The 18,327-nt window shown below is 42.3% G+C and overlaps 2 protein-coding genes across 3 annotated transcripts in view; one reads left to right on the top strand and one right to left on the bottom strand.

Annotated features, from left to right (window-relative positions):
• The window catches only part of tti1 (TELO2 interacting protein 1), a 37,534-nt gene extending 35,214 nt beyond the window's left edge, over positions 1 to 2,320 (bottom strand). For both annotated transcript variants that reach the window (XM_008413140.3, XM_008413142.3), the window contains exons 1-2: positions 2,157 to 2,320; positions 259 to 1,001 (exon numbers count right to left, since the gene is read on the bottom strand). In XM_008413140.3, coding sequence (XP_008411362.1) covers positions 259 to 984 — 726 coding nt within the window. In that variant the 5' untranslated portion in view covers positions 985 to 1,001; positions 2,157 to 2,320. The remainder of the gene's footprint in view (positions 1 to 258; positions 1,002 to 2,156) is intronic.
• Positions 2,321 to 3,387: 1,067 nt separating this feature from the next.
• Positions 3,388 to 18,234, top strand: zgpat (zinc finger, CCCH-type with G patch domain). The gene is made up of 7 exons (XM_008413139.3): positions 3,388 to 3,546; positions 4,532 to 5,187; positions 7,696 to 7,829; positions 8,546 to 8,710; positions 8,808 to 8,930; positions 15,630 to 16,038; positions 16,625 to 18,234. The coding sequence occupies exons 2-7, from the start codon at positions 4,586 to 4,588 to the stop codon at positions 16,761 to 16,763; spliced, it is 1,572 nt and encodes a 523-aa protein (XP_008411361.2). The 5' UTR covers positions 3,388 to 3,546; positions 4,532 to 4,585; the 3' UTR covers positions 16,764 to 18,234.
• Positions 18,235 to 18,327: the final 93 nt, after the last annotated feature.

The following is an 18,327-nucleotide window of genomic DNA, read 5'->3' as shown; positions in this document are numbered from 1 at the left end:
CACTAATACGGTTGAGCAGGGATCAATACTTTTGCAAAGCGCTGCACATCAGTTACTGTTGGTGTCTTTCATTGTTGTTGACAACATTGTTGACATTTCATGTTCATCTGTCTTAAATTCAAGAAAAGAAATCCATTTTAACAGATATGTTTGAATTAACTGATGCAAACTCATGTGGTGTGCAGAAAACTGCAGCTTATCATGCTAAAAATATGGATGAGATTCATGTTATTTTGAAGAAGACTGAAGTATTTTTACCTTGATGGCCCTGACAGTAACCGCATGGCCTTGCCTCAGATCTCCAGTGATGATCCTCGCTGCAGCCGAAGTGATCCCAGGTAAGAAGGAAGCCATGGTGCTGCCTACAGAACATCGCTCATCCCACGCTGGAGCAACATGCTCCTGGTTGCAGTCGCAATGCAGAATCAAAGACTGGAGGCACTTCAAGGCCGCCGTCTGAATATCTCTGGATTTGTCCTTTTCTCCTAAAGCCAACAGCAGCGACACAGCAGCACCCAGTCCGGGCAGCATCGAGGGTTCGTACAGTCTGAACACTATGTCGCCATAAGCGGCATGGAGCAGAGCATCCAGACACCGCAGCACGGCAGATTTCAGCTCCTCTGATGTACCTGCGGGTTGGCCTGGGTTCATGGGGGAGCAGAGGCAGACGCAGAGCTCAGAGAAGACGTCACGCAGCGTGTCCCAGCTCCGGACACAAGTCCTCTCCAGAACGTAGGTCACTGCCTCGGCCACAATCTGCACCAGCTTTTCCTTCTTCTGCCCCGGGATTCTGAGGACAAAGCGCAAGGGGAAGAGGACATACTCTTGGAGCTGCTGCAGCGAGGCATCGTGGATGTCTTTCAACTTCTCGCTCAGTGACTCCACGTTGGTCACAGTGGGCTCTTTGGTGAGCAGGACGCAGGCTGGGCGCAGATAAGCGAAGGCAATCTTTGGATCATTAATCTGAGACATGGCTGGAGGCATCACAGCAAGGGTCACTTCTGTAAGCACAGGGAGCTGATGTAACACCTTCTAACACCTGTTCACTTTAATGAATGTGTTCTTCAGGTTAAAGTCTCACTGATATGATAAAATCACATATATAATTTAAAAAGATGAACTACTGTGCTTTCATAAAAGCTTTTAATAATAAATAATTCTCAGAAACTACTATAAACTCCTTTGTGCCTTGTGCTGTTTTCATCAAAACGCTGGCGTCATCTTGTGATGTAATGAGAGTAAGTCAAACCAAAGGTTGAATACACAGAAGTGGAGGAAGTTGTGAGCGATTTATCTGCTGTTTTGGAAGAAGAAGCCAGTTGGAGTGATGAAGAAGAGAAAGCTGGTTCTATTGAAGGACTGCAACACATTTATTTGAGCCATATAGTTCATAAAGAGAGAATGACTTCAATGTTTCTTGAGAGAAAGAGTCAGACATTCAAGGGTTGGATCTGGACATCTGTCCAATGGTAATAGACAGATCTATGTATATGATAATTACTCATCTTTAATTCTAATTTAATTCCAATAATCCAAATATTTTAAAGTAACTGGTTCAAGTTCTGCGGGTGGCATTCAATAATCAGAATTTCTATTCCTACAATTTACAATCTTGACTTTGATTTTTCAACTTCTGATAACGGTATAGTATTAGAAGCAGATGTTATAGTCTTGCTATATAGTCTTATAGTCTTCTTGTACGGTATGGAGGAATTATTCAGTCGACCACGCTGCGTGTTTACTGTGCTTGCAGAAAGCAAGCATATTAATAGAATTACAAAAGTCAAACTTGACTTCTCAAACTTAAAAATGTCTAAAAAATTTCTAGATTTTTTAAAAATCTGTAATGGCCCCATCATGCCGCCGTAGGGACAAATGACATCCATCCTCTTTACCTACTGAGATTACAGGCATTGATGCTGATGGTAATGAGTGCATCATCTTATATTTCTCTGCTCTTAAATCTTAACTGGCTTTAAACAGAAAAAGACTTAGTAAATTTGGTTATATTCTTTTATTGCATGATTTAGTATCAAAATAAACGCTTTAAATATGCTAGTAAAATAGTGTTAGTAAAACGTGATGTCGCACCTCAGTGTTTAAACTAGGCTAACAGCTTCAATACTAAAGAGACACAGTGGAAAATAACAGCCTACCTTCATTCCAGCAGCTGTAAGGCCTTGCCGTTGAGACGTCACTGAGAAAACTAAACTACTTTATTTAAAAAAAAATAAAGAAATAAACATCTCGAGCGGACGAAGTTACCGCTGTACCCGATTAACTTTCCGTCGTAATTCTGCGTCAGTGACGCACATTTGTGACGGTAAGTGAAGATTTCCGGTCCTATCAGAGTAAGACTTTCCAGTACAAACATAGATATAATAAAGAAAAATATCTTTACTAACTCTTTATTACGTCTATGTTACAATCTACTACAACAGAATATAATAGAAAAATGTATGCAGTATATATTTTTACATTAGAATTATATTTAAAACATTGATTTAAAAACAGATTTCTGATCCTTGATTTACCTTATGGTTTCATTTAGATTTGAGAATAAAATAACTCATTTCCAACCAGCCATCCATTGAACAAAACTTGTCTCCCTGGACGGACGCTCCATCTACTCCAATGTTACCCTCATGCAAATTACACCCCAAAATAAAGAAGTTTTCCTAAATGTATTTCTTAGGCTAATTCTGATCCCCCTATTTAGGCAGCTAATTCACTACTGCAGAGGAGGCCTAGTCCAGTTACCCATGTATTTAATATTTGGACTACACTGCTTGATTGACCCATTCAGTTTGGAGTTCTTTGCAGGTTAGTTTATTGATAAAATACAAATTCACAATTAGATATTGATGAAACTGCTCACTTGTACCTCCACAACAAATGTAAACAAGAAGCTAATTTAAAACAAACGTCTTCTAAAGGCACTTTCCAAGATAAACAGGTCCAGTTCAGACCCAATCAATATTTTTATTCCGACTCAACTGTAATTGGTAATGCTGTTGTTTTTCAGCAAATATTTCTGAGCTCTAATCCTGACCTGACCTCCTTCTCTTTCTGTTTGCATGGGTTCTCTCCAAAAAGTCCAAAACCAGGACTCATCTTAATTTGTCTGTAGTGCGTGTATGTTTGACTGTTTGTCCTGTGTTTATCTGTTTTGTCCTAGTTCAGGATGTACTCTGCCTCTTACCTAATGACCGCTAGTTTTATTTTATTTAAAATGAAAGAGTTTTAATAATAAATCTCACATCTGAAATAGAACAGGTCTATGTGCCAACTGTTTAAAAGCAATTAGCTCAATTTTTACTTTTCCAGCGGCTGTAACTGTCTAGGGAACAAGAAGGCATTGTTTTATTGTGAAAGAATAGCAGTTTGAACGGAAGTCCAGCCTTTGCTCATTTTTCCTAAGCTGACCCCGGTCTGTCCTGTCTAGAGCTTTTTTTGCCTGGCTGGTGTTTCTTAAAACAACCACCATGTTGCTGTTACTTTTACCGGAGCCAGCACTTATGACAGAGAAGCCGACCACTTACTGAGGTAATAAATTAATACATGTGCTTTGTAGCTAGTATTGATCCAGTCTAACCGGAAACACGGCTAGCAGCTAAAACAATATCTCAATTGGTTTCAGTCTCTAGTCTACAACAGTAAAAACATTTGACTGCAGCTTCCTTTACGGCACAATAAGTGAGCTTATTTTATTCACACAGTCAGAACACAAAGCATGTCTCTTACATGAGACTAACCAGACCCCTTTGTGTCTTTTTTACTGACGGTGAAAAGTTGTAAATCTGGAAGACATAGCCTACACCTTTTTGATGTACATCTTCACACCAAAAAGATGTGAAGATGTACACACCTTTTATAATGTTATAAACCAAAATTGTGGAATTTGTTTGAGGTTTGGTTAAAAAGGGAAAATGGAAAAAATATTTCTTCTTCCAGACTTTATTCCCTTTGTGTCTCATTGTGAACATAATAAAGATCTGATCATAAGATGCTCCAACCATCTGAAGGTTTTAGAAGAAATGAAGTGGATAAAAGTGTTTAATCCGTCCATCTGTCCATCCATCCATGGGAGGGCAGGCAATATGGACTTATTATCACAATATTTTTGTTACACTGTTGTGATAACAATACAAATGAAAAACTATTTATTACATCTTTTTTTAAGGATATAGCAGTCATAGCTCCACAAATACTGCTATCGAAAAAGCTTCAATTTTAAACGGTCTTCTTCAGGATGCCACTTAAACAAGTGATTCTGTGCCACTAAACTTCACACAGTAACTAGAATCATTTTGTCAAATTTACTTATATTTGGGGAACAGTTGAGAAAACAGTAAAAATAATATTTCCAGTAATGTCAGTTTTGTTTCTAAATGTTTGTAAATGTCAAGACAAATCAAAATTCGTATAAGAAATGTTCCCGATACATGATAAACAATACGACAAATCCCCACCCTGCATCTTTCTCGTGATCCTGTCTAAATAATCTCTACACCTCCATCCTGTTCTGCAGTCAGCGCAGTTTGATGCTGACCTCTCCTGTCCGTCCCGGTGCCAAGCTGTCGGCATGGATGAAGCGACCCTGGAGACTGCCATCGCCGCCTACGGCGCTCAGCTGCAGCAGGTGGAGATGGCCCTGTCCACAGGCCTGGACCCTAGCCAGCAGCCGGACCTGCTCAAACTGAAGGAGGACCTCTGCCAGCTGATAGAACTCACAGAGGCCAGTCTGGTGTCTGTCAAAAAGAGCCGGCTGCTGGCCAGGTTGGAGGACAGTAACGAGCCACACGGGAACACCTGCGAGGCAGCGGCCGACACCAGCAGGGCCGACGAGAGCCTGAGCGCAGAGTTCGCCGCTTTTTACTCGGAACTGGGAGAATGTTCAGGCAACGGCTCCGACTCCAGAGAGAAGGACGAGGAAGGCAGAGAGGGAGACAGAGAAGAGGAGGAAGACGAGGAGGGAGAGGACGCGCTTAGTGGTACCAAGGTGAGAGCCCCCTACAGGACATCCTGGGGGACGCTGGAGTACCACAACGCCATGGTGGTCGGGGCAGAGCCACCGGATGGAGAGCAGGCTCAGGTCCGAGTGCTTTTCGTCCACCCCACCCAGAAATCCATGAAGCCGTGTCCCTACCACCTGGAGGACAAATGTCGCTTTCAGGAGAATTGCAGGTAAAACCTTTACTAACCCGTTTTAAAGTTAATTTTATGTGAACTAATTTTGTTCATTCTCCCATTCTGAATAAAACTGGACATCTGAAACTCAGAAATTTTCAAGTTTTTTCTAGAAAATTTCCAAGATTAATCTCAAAATTGCTGATTCTTTTCTAGCAAATTCTAAGCTTTTCATACTGGAAATTTCCATGTTTTATTTATTTATTTTCAATTCAGATTTATCTAAAAAATTCTGAATGTTTTGGCCACAAATTACTCCCTTTTTTTCTATCTAAAATGGCCATAATACGCTATCAAACTATTCAGCCCTATTAATTTACCACAAGCCTATGGAACAAGATTAGACCAAAAATATTTGATTCTGGTCCACCATCTGGCGTCTCAGGAGGGGGAAGCAGTGCAGCACCAACACTGTTTATAGCGGGGATGGTGCGCTGCTGACCTCAACTCGGGACGTTGTGGGCCGGTGGGCGGAATACTTCGAAGACCTCCTCAATCCCACCAACATGCCTTCTGTTGAGGAAGCTGAGCCTGGGGACTCTGGGTTGGGCTCTCCAGTCTCTGGGGACGAGGTCGCCGAGGTGGTCAAAAAGCTCCTCGGTGGCAGGGCCAGGGGGTGGATGAGATCCGCCCGGAGTTCCTTAAGGCTCTGGATGTTTTAGGGTTGTGTTGGCTCACGCGACTCTGCAATATCGCATGGACATCGGGGGCAGTTCCCCTGGATTGGCAGACTGGGGTGGTGGTCCCCCTGTTCAAAAAGGGAGACTGGAGGGTGTGTTCCAATTACAGGAGGGCCACACTCTTAAGCCTCCCTGGTAAGGTCTATTCAGGGGTCCTGGAGATGAGGGTCTGTCAGATCAAACCTCGGATTCAGGAAGAGCAGTGTGGTTTTTGTCCTGGTCGTGGAACACTGGACCAGCTCTACACCCTCAGCAGGGTCCTGGAGGGTGCATGGGAGTTTGCCCAACCAGTCTACATGTGTTTTGTGGACTTGGAGAAGGCGTTCGACCGTGTCCCTCGGGAGGCCCTGTGGGGGGTACTCCGGCAGTATGGGGTACTGGGCCCTTTGATATGGGCTGTCAGGTCCCTGTATGACCGGTGTCAGAGTCTGGTCCGCATTGCCGGCAGTAAGTCGGGCTCGTTTCCGGTGAGAGTTGGACTCCGCCTAGGCTGCCCTTTGTCACCGATTCTGTTTATTACTTTTATGGACAGAATTTCTAGGTGCAGCCGAGGTGTTGAGGGGATCCGTTTTGGTGGCCTTAGGATCGCATCTCTGCTTTTTGCGGATGATGTGGTCCTGTTGGCTTCATCAGATCGTGATCTGCAGCTCTAATGGAGCGGTTCGCAGCCGAGAGTGAACCGGCCGGGATGAGGCTCAGTGCCTCCAAATCCGAGGCCATGGTCTTGAGCCGGAAAAGGGTAGAGTGCCTTCTCCGGGTCAAGGGGGCCTTCCTGCCTCAAGTGGAGGAGTTTAAGTATCTGGGGGTCTTGTTCACGAATGTGGGAAGAAGTGAGCGGGAGATCAACAGGCGGATTGGGGCAGGGTCTGCCGTGAAGTGGGCGCTGTACCGGTCCGTCGTGGTGAAGAGAGACCTGAGCCAAAAAGCGAAGCTCTCGATTTATCGGTCGATCTACGTTCCCACCCTCATCTATGGTCATGAGCTTTGGGTCATGAACGAGATCATTGATACAAGCGGCCGAAATGGGTTTCTCCCTTAGAGATAGGGTGAGAAGCTCGGTCATCCGGGAGGGACTCAGAGTAGAGCCGCTGCTCCTCCACGTTGAGAGGAGCTAGTTGAGGCTCAGGCATCTGGTCAGGATGCCTCCTGGACGCCTCCCTGGTGAGGTGTTCCGGGCACGTCTCACCGGGAGGAGGCCTCGGGGAAGACCCAGGACACGCTGGAGGGACTATGTCTCTCAGCTGGCCTGGGAATGCCTTGGGATTCCCCCGGAGGCTTCTCCAGCCACTTCTTCCAGCTAAAGTTTCGGCACCAATTCATTGGTGCCGATGAAACTAAAGTCAATCCCTTCTGAAGCTGCTGCCCCCGCAACCCGACCCCGGATAAGCGGAAGATAGATGGATGGATGGATGGATGGATGGATGGATGGATGGATGGATGGATGGATGGATGGATGGATGGATGGATGGATGGATGGATGGATGGATGGATGGATGGATGGATGGATGGATGGATGGATGGATGGATGGATGGATGGATGGATGGATGGATGGATGGATGGATATTTGATTATCATAAAATTCAGACCAAAATTATTCACATCCCTGGACAAATTGGATTTAAGCTGATTTTCATCTGATGAGATGGGCATTTCTGAAAGGATAATAAAAAGAATTATAACAAGATTACTTCAATCTGCCTGTAGATAAATGCTGTCTGACTCTCCGTCCCCTTTCCACCCTGCTCCCTAAATATGAGTTTGACCAGGAGCCTCAGTGGATTAGTTTTTCTATAACCTCCATTTCTCCGGTGTTTTCTGATGAAGGTTTTCCCATGGAGAGGTGGTGTACGTGTCCGAGCTCCGGGACTTCTTAGACTGCAACCTCAGTAACCTTGAAGAAGGTTCTGCCTGCTTGGCTCGACATGAGGACGGTATCTGGTACCCGGCCAGGATAAAAGGTAATTCTGAGCTGTTGATACATAATTTAAAAAAAAAAACACTTGACTTTTGGACTCCTTTGTGTCGCTTTGTGCACTGGGATTTGTGTTTTTCAATATTTCTACACAGTGACCCTTGATTAAACAGTGACGATTAACTAGTGATGATGTCACGTTTATTTTATTTGCCCTAAAATAAATGGACTAATGAAATGAATGCAATAATGTGGCATTTTATTATAATACATAGGTTTTGTGCTTTTCTACCACACAACCACAAAAATTTTGATAGAATTTTTCTAAAAACTTGCCAAATGTTTTTAGAAGCAGCCCAAATTTTAACAACCCGCTCCGGAGTTGTTTTTTCCAGCCGAACATGTTCAACAGAAGCTCAGTCTGGCAACACAGGGTGTGAGTGTGATTGATACTTCTAAGTCCCGCCTCCTGGCTCTGATTGGTTGTTTCTGACCAGGACCATCTTTCTGCTGAAGGCAGTTTAACCACTAGGAGGAGCCAAAGAAGAGTGATTCTTTTCACAGATTATCCGTCTCAAATTCTACTATCAGGACCGTAACAGTTTGAACAATCCATCCATCCATTATCTGTACACCTTTGTCCTTTAATGGGGTCAGGAGGGTTCAGTTTGAACAATATGTGAAAAATAAATGTTTTATAAAAGTTACGTATCACATAAACCATGTTATTTCAATGACTTGTAATGTTTTCTCCCCTGTCAGAAATTGACAGTGGTTTCTTCACTGTAAAGTTCGACTCGCCGCTGATGAAAGACGCCGTCGTCGAGGCCGACGGGGTCATCCCGCCCCTCAGGGAAGACGACCCGCTCTCCTCCGACTCTGATGCAGACGACACTGGAGATGCAGATGCAGTGGGATATGCAAAAGGTTTAGAAAAGCCAATAACATGTAGATCAAATATACTATTTAAATTGAACCCGCCAATGTTTGTTATAATCTTTCCTTTTCTGTTATTCCGTGGCAGTTCTCGACTCTGCCACGGAATCATCTGAAGCAGTGAGCAGTGCTAACTTCGGGGGCTGGGAGGCTCATACCAGAGGCATTGGATCCAAGCTAATGCTCAAAATGGGCTACGAGTTTGGAAAAGGTGAGAAAGACTAACACCTTAAAACCAGAAGATTCATTAATCGGACTTCATTAATTGAAATATATGTATTTCTGTTCTATAAATCTGAACATGTCAGAACACTGACAGCATTATTACATATATACTTTTTTTCCAAAATTAATATCAATTGAGCATAATTTGCTTGAATTAACTTGTAGTAAAAATGTAGCAGCTCATTGAAGTTCTACTTTTTAAGACGTGTGTGAATTGATTCAAGGTTTTTCCGTAGACCTGAGGGGAACGTTCCAGCGTGCAGCTGGAATCCCAGAAAGAAAAGATTCATCAATGCAAACATATAGAGATGGGCTTCATCTGCAAAATCATTGATCCAATTTATAAGGCTTTTAGGACAGGCATTTTTGCCTGTCCTAACAAAAAGTTTATCAGCTTACATTTATTCTTCCTTTGGCGTGTAAATTTAACACCACAAATAAAACCCTGTTTAGTGAAAACTTCACCATAACTGTTGAAAATAGTTCCCAAAAGCACAAAAAGAGCTGACAGACGAATACAGTCAGAAAAACAATGAAACACTGTTTCCCTCTGTTCACAAAATGGACAATTTTCTTTTACAGCAGAATTAATAACAGAAACAAATGAATTAACAGCTACAATACCATGAAGGATTCTCCATTGTAAGTCTGCATGTTTTTTCATTAGAGGAGGCTTATACAGCCATTTCCATTCAAGCTTCATTTCAGGTGTTAAGGAGAGATGAGATCTCCATACTGTGTCACTGCGTCCATTCAGTTTGTTTTGATTAAGAGTTTTTACAATCAGTCTATAGATCATTTTCCCAGAAGCTCCTTCTAGGGAGATTCCTTTACTGACCACCGAATCCAGTAAAGGACCAGAGCAGTTCTTGATCCCAGGAAACAGTCTGATGGATGGAAACGGGTCCAGGTGATTCGGTAGCGCAGTACCTTCATAATAATCAGTCAAAAGGGAGCATTGATGTTCACTTAACTTGTGTTTCCAGTAGCTCAAAAGCTGACCAACAACTCTAACAGATTTTGTCCCCAAACAAGCAGCGAGTTTCACAGGATCATCCAGTTGAGGTCCAGTCATCTCTACCACCCTCCCAAGGCAATACACTTTTGCAGTGTGGAGCAGTCTGGACCAGGTTGTTGCTCCCCAAACAGGACAATCCAACAAACTCCTGAACAGAACCAGTTCCTGGAGCAGCCAGTATAGAGACTCAGCCTGCTGCTGCCTCTCCTTCCTCAGCAAAGTCCACACAGAAAAAACACTCTTATAAAAACTTGGAAGAAGAGAAGAGTTCAGTTTGCTGGAGTCCATCAGAAAGAGAGGCAAATCCAGACCCATGCCACCAAATTTCTGAAGAATGCAGCACGATATTCTTCTCCACACCAGGTCTGTGGGTCCTGTGAGCAGTCTCTGAATGAACTGAAAACGAAAAGCAGCACCTCTGCTGGCCAGATGGACCAGGCCTTGTCCACCTTCCTCTCTCGGCAGAAAGAGAATACTTTGAGGAATCCAATGAAGTTTGTCCCAAAAAAAATCCACCAGAACCCTTTGAACATTTGATAAAAGAGAAACTGGAGGATCAACACACATCAACCGGTGCCACATGGCGGAAGAAACTAAATTATTAACAACAAGAACTCGTCCTCTATATGACATTTTAGGTAAAATCCACTTCCATTTCAAAAGTCGACCCTTAACAGTATCTAAAACATTTTCCCAATTTTTTTGCACAAAAGTTTCATTACCTAAAAAGACGCCTAAATATTTGAGCCCACCTTTTCTCCACACTAGGTCTCCAGGCAGACTGAGTTGATCCCCCAGCCGACATCCAACAGTTATAGCCTCACTCTTTCTCCAGTTTATTTTAGCAGAAGAAATGCAGCCAAAAAGAGAAACAGTGTTGACTAAAACATCAATATCTTCCTGCTCGTTTACAAAAACGATCAGATCATCAGCATAAGCTGACAACTTTAAGGAGACACTACACCCAGGAATAGAAACACCACACAAATCTCTCCTCAACTTATGAAGCAAAGGTTCAAATGCCAAGGAATAAAGCATCCCTGACAAAGAACAGCCTTGCCTCACTCCTCTTAAAACATTGAATGGAGCGCTTAAGCCTCCATTTATTTTAAGTACACTCGCAATGTCGCGATACAAAACCTGGATCATAGCTATGAAGCCAGGGCTGAAACCAAAAGCAGTTAAAGTTTGCCACAAATATTGGTGTTCAACCCGGTCAAAAGCTTTTTCTTGATCTATGGAAATCAGACCAATATCTGTGCCCAATGAGCTGGAGATTTCCAAAACATCTCTGATTAAAGTGACGTTATCACTTATCAGCCTGCCAGGCACACAGTACGTCTGGTCCCCGTGAATGACTGACGACATCACTTCTCTAAGTCTGGTAGCCAGGACTTTGGAAAAGATCTTGTAATCCGTGCAGAGCAAAGAGACTGGTCGCCAGTTCCTTAGATCCTGTAAGTCTCCTTTCTTTGGAAGCAGGGTAACGACTGCCCGTCTGCAGCTCAGAGGCAGCCAACCTCTCTGCAGGCTATCTGTGATCACCTCCAACAAGTCTTCTCCAATCACAGACCAGAAGGACTTGTAGAAGTCAACAGGAAGACCGTCCATGCCAGGGGATCTACCACTCTTTAGGCTCATCAAGGCAGTATGCAGTTCCTGCAGCGTGAGTTGAGCCTCCAGCTTCCGATTGGCTTCAGCATCCACCTGAGGAAGTCCTTCGTAGAAACCATCGCTCACATCTGGATTCTCCAAATGTTCGCTCTTGAAAAGGTCTGTATAAAAACTGACAGCAAACTTCCTGATCTCAGAAGAACCTGAGATAGTAGAACCACAGTCAGTCTTTAAGGAATGAACAATCTTCCTTTGTCCATTCTTTTTTTCTAGTTCAAAGAAAAAGTGAGACGGGGCATCCATCTCCGATACACTCAGGAAACGTGATCTGACCAAGGCTCCTTTGGCTGCTGTGCCCAACAGGTTGGCCAGAACGACCTTTTTATCTTTGAGGGAAGTTAAAAACCCTTGATTTCCTGTAGAGGCTGCCAAACCCTGCAGCTCTACTATCTGAGTCTCCAAGTCCCTCATAGATCTGGTTATGTCTTTAGTGACATTGCGAGTGAACTGTTGACACAACTGCTTGATTTGACATTTACCATAATCCCACTACTGTTGGACACAAGAAAAATCTGATTTAGATTGTTTATGACTGACCCAGAAATATTCAAAAGCCTTTTTAAAAGCTGCATCATTCAAAAGAGCTGTATTAAAATGCCAATAGACACTCTGAATACGGACATTTTTAATAAACACAGAGCAACAAACCAGACAGTGATCAGAAAAACCAACAGGAATTATTTGACAATTTTTAAATATATTCAAATGATGTTTAAAAGCATATATACGATCCAATCTTGCCAAGGATAAAAGATTATCTTTAGAATGACTCCATGTATATTGTCTCTGATTCCTGTTGAAATCTCTCCACACATCCGAAAGGTCAGAGGTCGCAGTCAGTTGCCTGAGCCTTCCGAGAGGATTCAGCATGAGGTTCTAGGTGGTTCCTATCAAGTAACAGATTCTCAGTGCAATTAAAATCTCCACACAAAAACAAATAATCATGATCACTACAGTCACTTACAATGTCACCTAAAGTATTCAATAAAACCATTCTATCAACCTCTTTAGTTGGCGCATACACATTAAGAAAAACTATATTCACATTTTTATATTTGGCTTTAACTTTTAATAAGTGGCCTTCAATTAAGTCTTCTGCTTCACAAGAAACAGGCAAAAAATTCTTAGAAAACACAATCCCCACACCACCACAACAACTGGACTTGTGGCTAAAAAAGACCTCCCCTCCACATTCCTTCTTCCAATCGCTCTCATTATCAGCAGTGCTGTGTGTCTCTTGAATCAACATTATATCAATGTTCTTTAGAGCCATAAGTCTAAAAAACTCAGCCCTCTTTTCTTCATTCCTGGCACCATTTAGATTTAATGTGCCTATTTTAAAGTCACACATTGAAATGAGAAAACAAAAGAAAAGACACAGAGACATGTAAAATATTTCTCTAAATGTCCTCATCTTCATCAGCAGTGAGTGCTTGGGCTCTGACTTTCAAAATCAGTTTCTTTAAGCGATATATTTCCTGATCTGTTAACACGTCATCAACAAAATGTCCAGTTTTCTTTGTTAAAACGCGAGAGGATTCAACAAACAATTTTAAGTCTGGAAAGTATTCTTCTACTTTAATCCTGAGTCCTTTAGTTCTTTGCAAAAATTTCTTAATTTCAGCAGGAGGATACAGATTCTGCTGATCTTGGCTCAAAGAAAAGCTACTATCAGACTCTAGAATGCTCTCTTCTGCTTTGTTTGTTCTCTTAGGTCTGAGAGCTTTAGTGCTGCTGCTAGCAGGTTCAGTACTTTTCCTTTTCTGAGACAGTTTCAGCAAATCGTCATCAAGCATGCTTTCATCTTCACAAAGGTTTTCACACAAAATTTCACCAGATCTTTTCTCCTCTGAAACTGCATCAAAACTATTGATAGATTGATCATGTATCGTCTCACCATCAGTGGTATCAACTTCATTAAAGCGATCACAACGTACAGAGGATCGCACATCAGGCTGTTCCTCTACAGTTACAACAGAAGGGTCACCAAGATCCCCGGCTCCAGTAGCATCAAGATCCGCACCGACTACCGTGAGACCACCAGCGGCCGTGGGGCCCGACCCGGCGGCGCCCCAGGCCGCCCGGGCGGCACCGCGGTCCGCTTCGGCGGCACCGTGGTCCGCTTCAGCGGAACCGCCACCATCACCAACCCTCACCAACTGTGTTTTCTTGAGTTTGTCTGGGCATGATCGAATTATATGACCTTCTGCACCACAACCAAAACATTTCATGGTCTCTGAAGAGGCAAAAACCATATAATTAAAACCATCTACTTTGAAATTAAAGGACACATTAAGGTCATTAGCTGTTTCCTTAAGGATCATAAATACCTGCCTTCTGTGACACACGACATGCTTAAGAAGCACCGATTTACAACCTAAAGAAACCATCTTTATGGGTGAAACTAGCTGTCCATACCGTGACAACTCCTTAACAAGGAGATCGTTTTTAATAAACGGGGGTGCATTTGAGATGATGATCTTTTTAGCTGGACTAACCAGCGGGAGAACCGGTGTGAAAGTGTCCTGAATGACAACGCCCCTTTCAACCAACTCATTCACTTTAGATGTACTATCAAGAAAGATCACAATCACTCCATTCATACGGGAAGCAGATTTCACATTATCGCAACCTACCGCTCCTCCAACAGCTAAAGCTGCCTCCTCTACTGAACAATTCACTGTTGGTATGAGTTTGACAGCATGACGGCGTGTCAACTTTTCAAACTCGGCACCGCCCTCCACAACCGGCCTGATGCCAAACAAACGCCAAACCAAACCGGTAGCTACAAGCTACCGGACCAGTCTGGAACAACCAAACTAACTTAAAGATCGAGTAACTGTATAAAGAAAAAGTGTTCGAAACACCTTGCAGAAAAAGGTTGAAAAAAGACTCGAAGATCCACTCACGCTGACACTCCCGTCTCTATTCACTCCGCCATTCACTCAGAGAGAGAGAGAGAGGAGAGAGAGAGAGAGAGAGAGAGGAGGGAGAGTAAAAAGATAGGAGTGGCTTAGAGTTGATCACCTGTTCAGGTTATTTTACCTTTTTTTACCTTTGCTGTGGCTCATTACACCTGCTGTAGTTTCTGAACATTCAATAAACGACAAAATTAGACTAATTACCTCGTTCGTTTGTGAGCATACGTCACAAACGAATGCTCCTATATATTTGTCCTATATATAGGACAAATATATTTCATTAAGTTTTAAGAAATTCTACCGCAATAATTATGCGAAATTAAATTAATTATATCCCGACTTCAGAAGATTTGCCTTTACCTTTACTGGGCTCTTTGGTTCCTCCTATCAGTCTGTAGTTTCTCATATCGAGGTCATCAAACCAAAGTTCAGATCCACCATGACTGACTGATACCTGCTGGCATCAGGTTTGAAACCAGCTTCTGACTGAGAAACCAGTAACCAGAGACCAGAAACCAGTAACCTGCTCCCAGTGTCAGAATCTCACTGAGGAAAAAACTGCATTAGGTTTTCTTTCACTTTATTATTTCTGCTATAACTGATGTATATTCGCATATAAAATAAGTCAATAGAGTTTAATTTGCGATTTTTATGTCTTTGTGTCATGAGGTAGATCTCAGGCGGCTGGTGAGAGAAAAAGTAGGTCTTGGTCTCAAAAAGTTTGAGCAGCCTTGACTTAAGACAATATTAGATTAGTTTTCTTTCCTCTTTTTTCTTTCCTTTGATTTGTTATTTTGTTTGTATTTCCTTTTAACTCATGTAAAGCGCTTTGAATTGCCTTGTTGCTGAAAATGTGCTATGTAAATAAAATTACCTTACCTTACCTTACAAAACTAGAAGTTACTAGAATCTCTGATCAACTTCATATAGAAAAGTTGAAATAATAATAAAAATATTAACAGATTATTTAATTATTTCAAAATTGTGCTGATTTTGTAAAAAAAAAAACTAAAACAAAAAACCACACACACATACAGAACCAAATATTTGAAAGCTTCTTTTGCCTCCCCAGGCCTAGGGAAGCTCCAGGAGGGTCGGGTGGAGCCGGTGATGGCTGTGATCCTGCCCAAGGGAAAGTCTCTGGATGAATGTGCCGAGCTGACACAGAGGCTTACCCACAACAGGGCTGCTCAAGATGGCGTCCAAACCAGCCGGCCGAAGCGCCGCAGAAAGCCGAAAGTCTCCACCGGAGGGCGCCGTACTGTCTTTGATTTTTTAAACCACAAGCTGGGAGATAAGAGCTCAGATCCTGCTGCCGCTGCTGCTGGGGCGGCAGGAGCAACCGGGGTGGAGGCTTACAGGGCCGGGAAAAGCACCAAGAGGAGCCTGAATGTGAAGCTCTTCCAAGCCGCAGAGAGGGTGGCCCAGACAGAGAGGGAGATCCAGAAACTGAGCGAGTCCCTTAGCAGACAGACGGGCAGGTCAGTACTGAACATAGTCACTAACTGCTTCTGTAAAATCTGGAAACATAAGAACCCTGCCCTATTTCAGATTTATGCTTCTGAATTTGATAGAAAAAGAATTTAATCAGAACATTTTTTTTTGATTAAATTCAGAAATTTTCTAGAAAAAAAACTTTCAGGAATTTCAAAAGTGAAAAGTTTCAATTTTTTAAATCCTTTTCTGTCAAATTTTGACTTTTCAAGATTAAAGTTCTCAGGGTATTTATCTTGAAAACCTCTGAAATTAATCTCACCATTTTTGAGTTTTTTGTTGGAAATTCACTCCTCTTTTTTCCCTATGTGTAATGGCCCTAATATGCCATCTTATTATTTTCCAATTGTTTGGGAAGGGGAAAAAATGTTCCATTATATATCAGAATAAGTTTTGAAACAAGTAGAAGTAATAAATTCATATCCCCCACTGTTCCCACAGTACTGTGGGAACAGTGTGAACTGTAACTAAGGTGGGAAAATCATGTGAGGAAACAGTGCTGCTAAAACCAACCTGACTTGCGATCTCCCCCATCCGCCTTCACATCTATTTGTTGTTTGTGTTTGTGCAAAGGGATTCATCCAGAGTGAAGCAGCTGGAGGAGAAGCTGTCAGCTTCCCGCCGCCTGCTGGCCCAGCAGAAAGCACAAGAGCTGTCCATCCAGAGGGAGCACAAGAAGGCAGACACACACAAGAAGATGACAGAGTTCTAACTACACAGACAGAGGGAGGCGCCGCTGGCCTCTAATTAACTCATATTCACTGCTTATTGTCACTTCTCTGCCTTGTTTCTTCTTCTTTTTTCTTGTTTTTTAAAGGATTCCTTCTGGATGATTTGCTACCAACATCATGACTTTTAGCTGGCAGCAGAGTTCTTTTATTAGTTATTGTTTATTGTGGATGGCTTATGGAAATTTAACAATGTTGTTAAAATACATTTTTAGTTGTCATGAATGACCTGTTTAGTTTTTTTGGTTCTGACACCACAGCTGAACATTTGCCCCACATTTTGTGACATCACAACAACAAAGTTAATAAAATTCTGGAATTCTGGAAAGAAAAGAATACTTGGGTTTAAAAACTTCAATAATTGTGGAATGCAACTGTATTCAGCATCCTCACAGCATGATGCTGCCACTGCCATGTTTTAGCATAGAAATTGTGCATCTAGGCACAGGGTCTGCAACCTTTACAACCCAAAGAGCCATTTTTACCCTCAATTTACTTACAAAAACACTTCAGAGCCACATGCGCTTTAGAAAAAAAGAGCAAATAATTTCTGATAAATATCTATAATAGGAAATGTGTAGCCATAATTAAAGAACCACTATTTCACTTAAACTTTTACAAAAAGAAGATGGTTGGAACTGATATAAAAAACCAAGTTTTCAACATAATGACAAAAAAAATCAAAACTATTATTAGCATTCTGTTGTGTAAATTCAATGTAATTATTTCATGAAAAAGATAAAAACAGATCAAATCTGCTGTTATAGCTAAAGTGAAGGAGCTTCTCAAAGAGACAGAGGCTCAATTTCAAATGTATTTTATATCCAACATTTTTATTACTCTATTGTGCTATAAAATAGCACCAAGTCCCTGGAAAATACATATTACTGCCCCTTTAAGGTAATCCATCCATCCATTTTCTAACACCATTGTCCCTAGCGGGGTCAGGAGGGTTATTGGTGCCTCTCCAGCTAACGTTCTGGGTGAGAGGCGGTTTCACCCTGGACAGGTCACCAGTCTGTCGCAGGGCAACACGGAGACACACAGGACAAACAACCATGCACACACACCAAGGGACAATTTAGAGACCAATTAACCTGACAGTCATGTTTTTAGACTGTGTGAGGAAGCAGGAGAACCCGGAGAGAACCCACCATGCACAGGGAGAACATGCAAACTCCATGCAGAAAGACCGGGGGCGGGAATTGAACCAGAACCTTCTTGTTCAAGGCAACAGCTCTACCAACTGCACCACTGTGCAGCCCTCGTGTTTTTGGCTGCTGTTTTTGTGCTATGAGAGTAAATGGGGATGAAAACTTTAACAGATTTCTATTATCTTTCATTTCCTTTCACTTCACAGTGTCCTACTTGTGTCTAATTGAACCCCTAAAAAATACATTGACATATTCAGTTAGAACAGGAAAAAGTGTTGGATTCTTTAAGGTGAATGTTTTTGCAACGTACTAATAAACATTCATCTGTATTTGAGTGCTTTCTACCACTTCTCTGAGTTCTGACTGGAGGATGCTGTGGAGCTTTGTGCCAATT

The sequence above is a fragment of the Poecilia reticulata genome, chromosome 7, assembly GCF_904066995.2.
Source record: "Poecilia reticulata chromosome 7, P_reticulata-male-v2, whole genome shotgun sequence".
Taxonomy (NCBI): domain Eukaryota; kingdom Metazoa; phylum Chordata; class Actinopteri; order Cyprinodontiformes; family Poeciliidae; genus Poecilia; species Poecilia reticulata.
Note: the sequence above shows the minus strand (reverse complement) of the source record. Positions and strands in the feature narration are given on the sequence as shown.

Bases quoted from the DNA above. Each gene is read 5' to 3' on its own strand.
- zgpat (XM_008413139.3), top strand. From the start codon at position 4,586: ATGGATGAAGCGACCCTGGAGACTGCCATCGCCGCCTACGGCGCTCAG. The intron at 8,711-8,807 runs GTTTAGAAAAGC...ATTCCGTGGCAG, and splicing joins TGCAGTGGGATATGCAAAAG to TTCTCGACTCTGCCACGGAA. The intron at 8,931-15,629 runs GTGAGAAAGACT...TTGCCTCCCCAG, and splicing joins GGGCTACGAGTTTGGAAAAG to GCCTAGGGAAGCTCCAGGAG.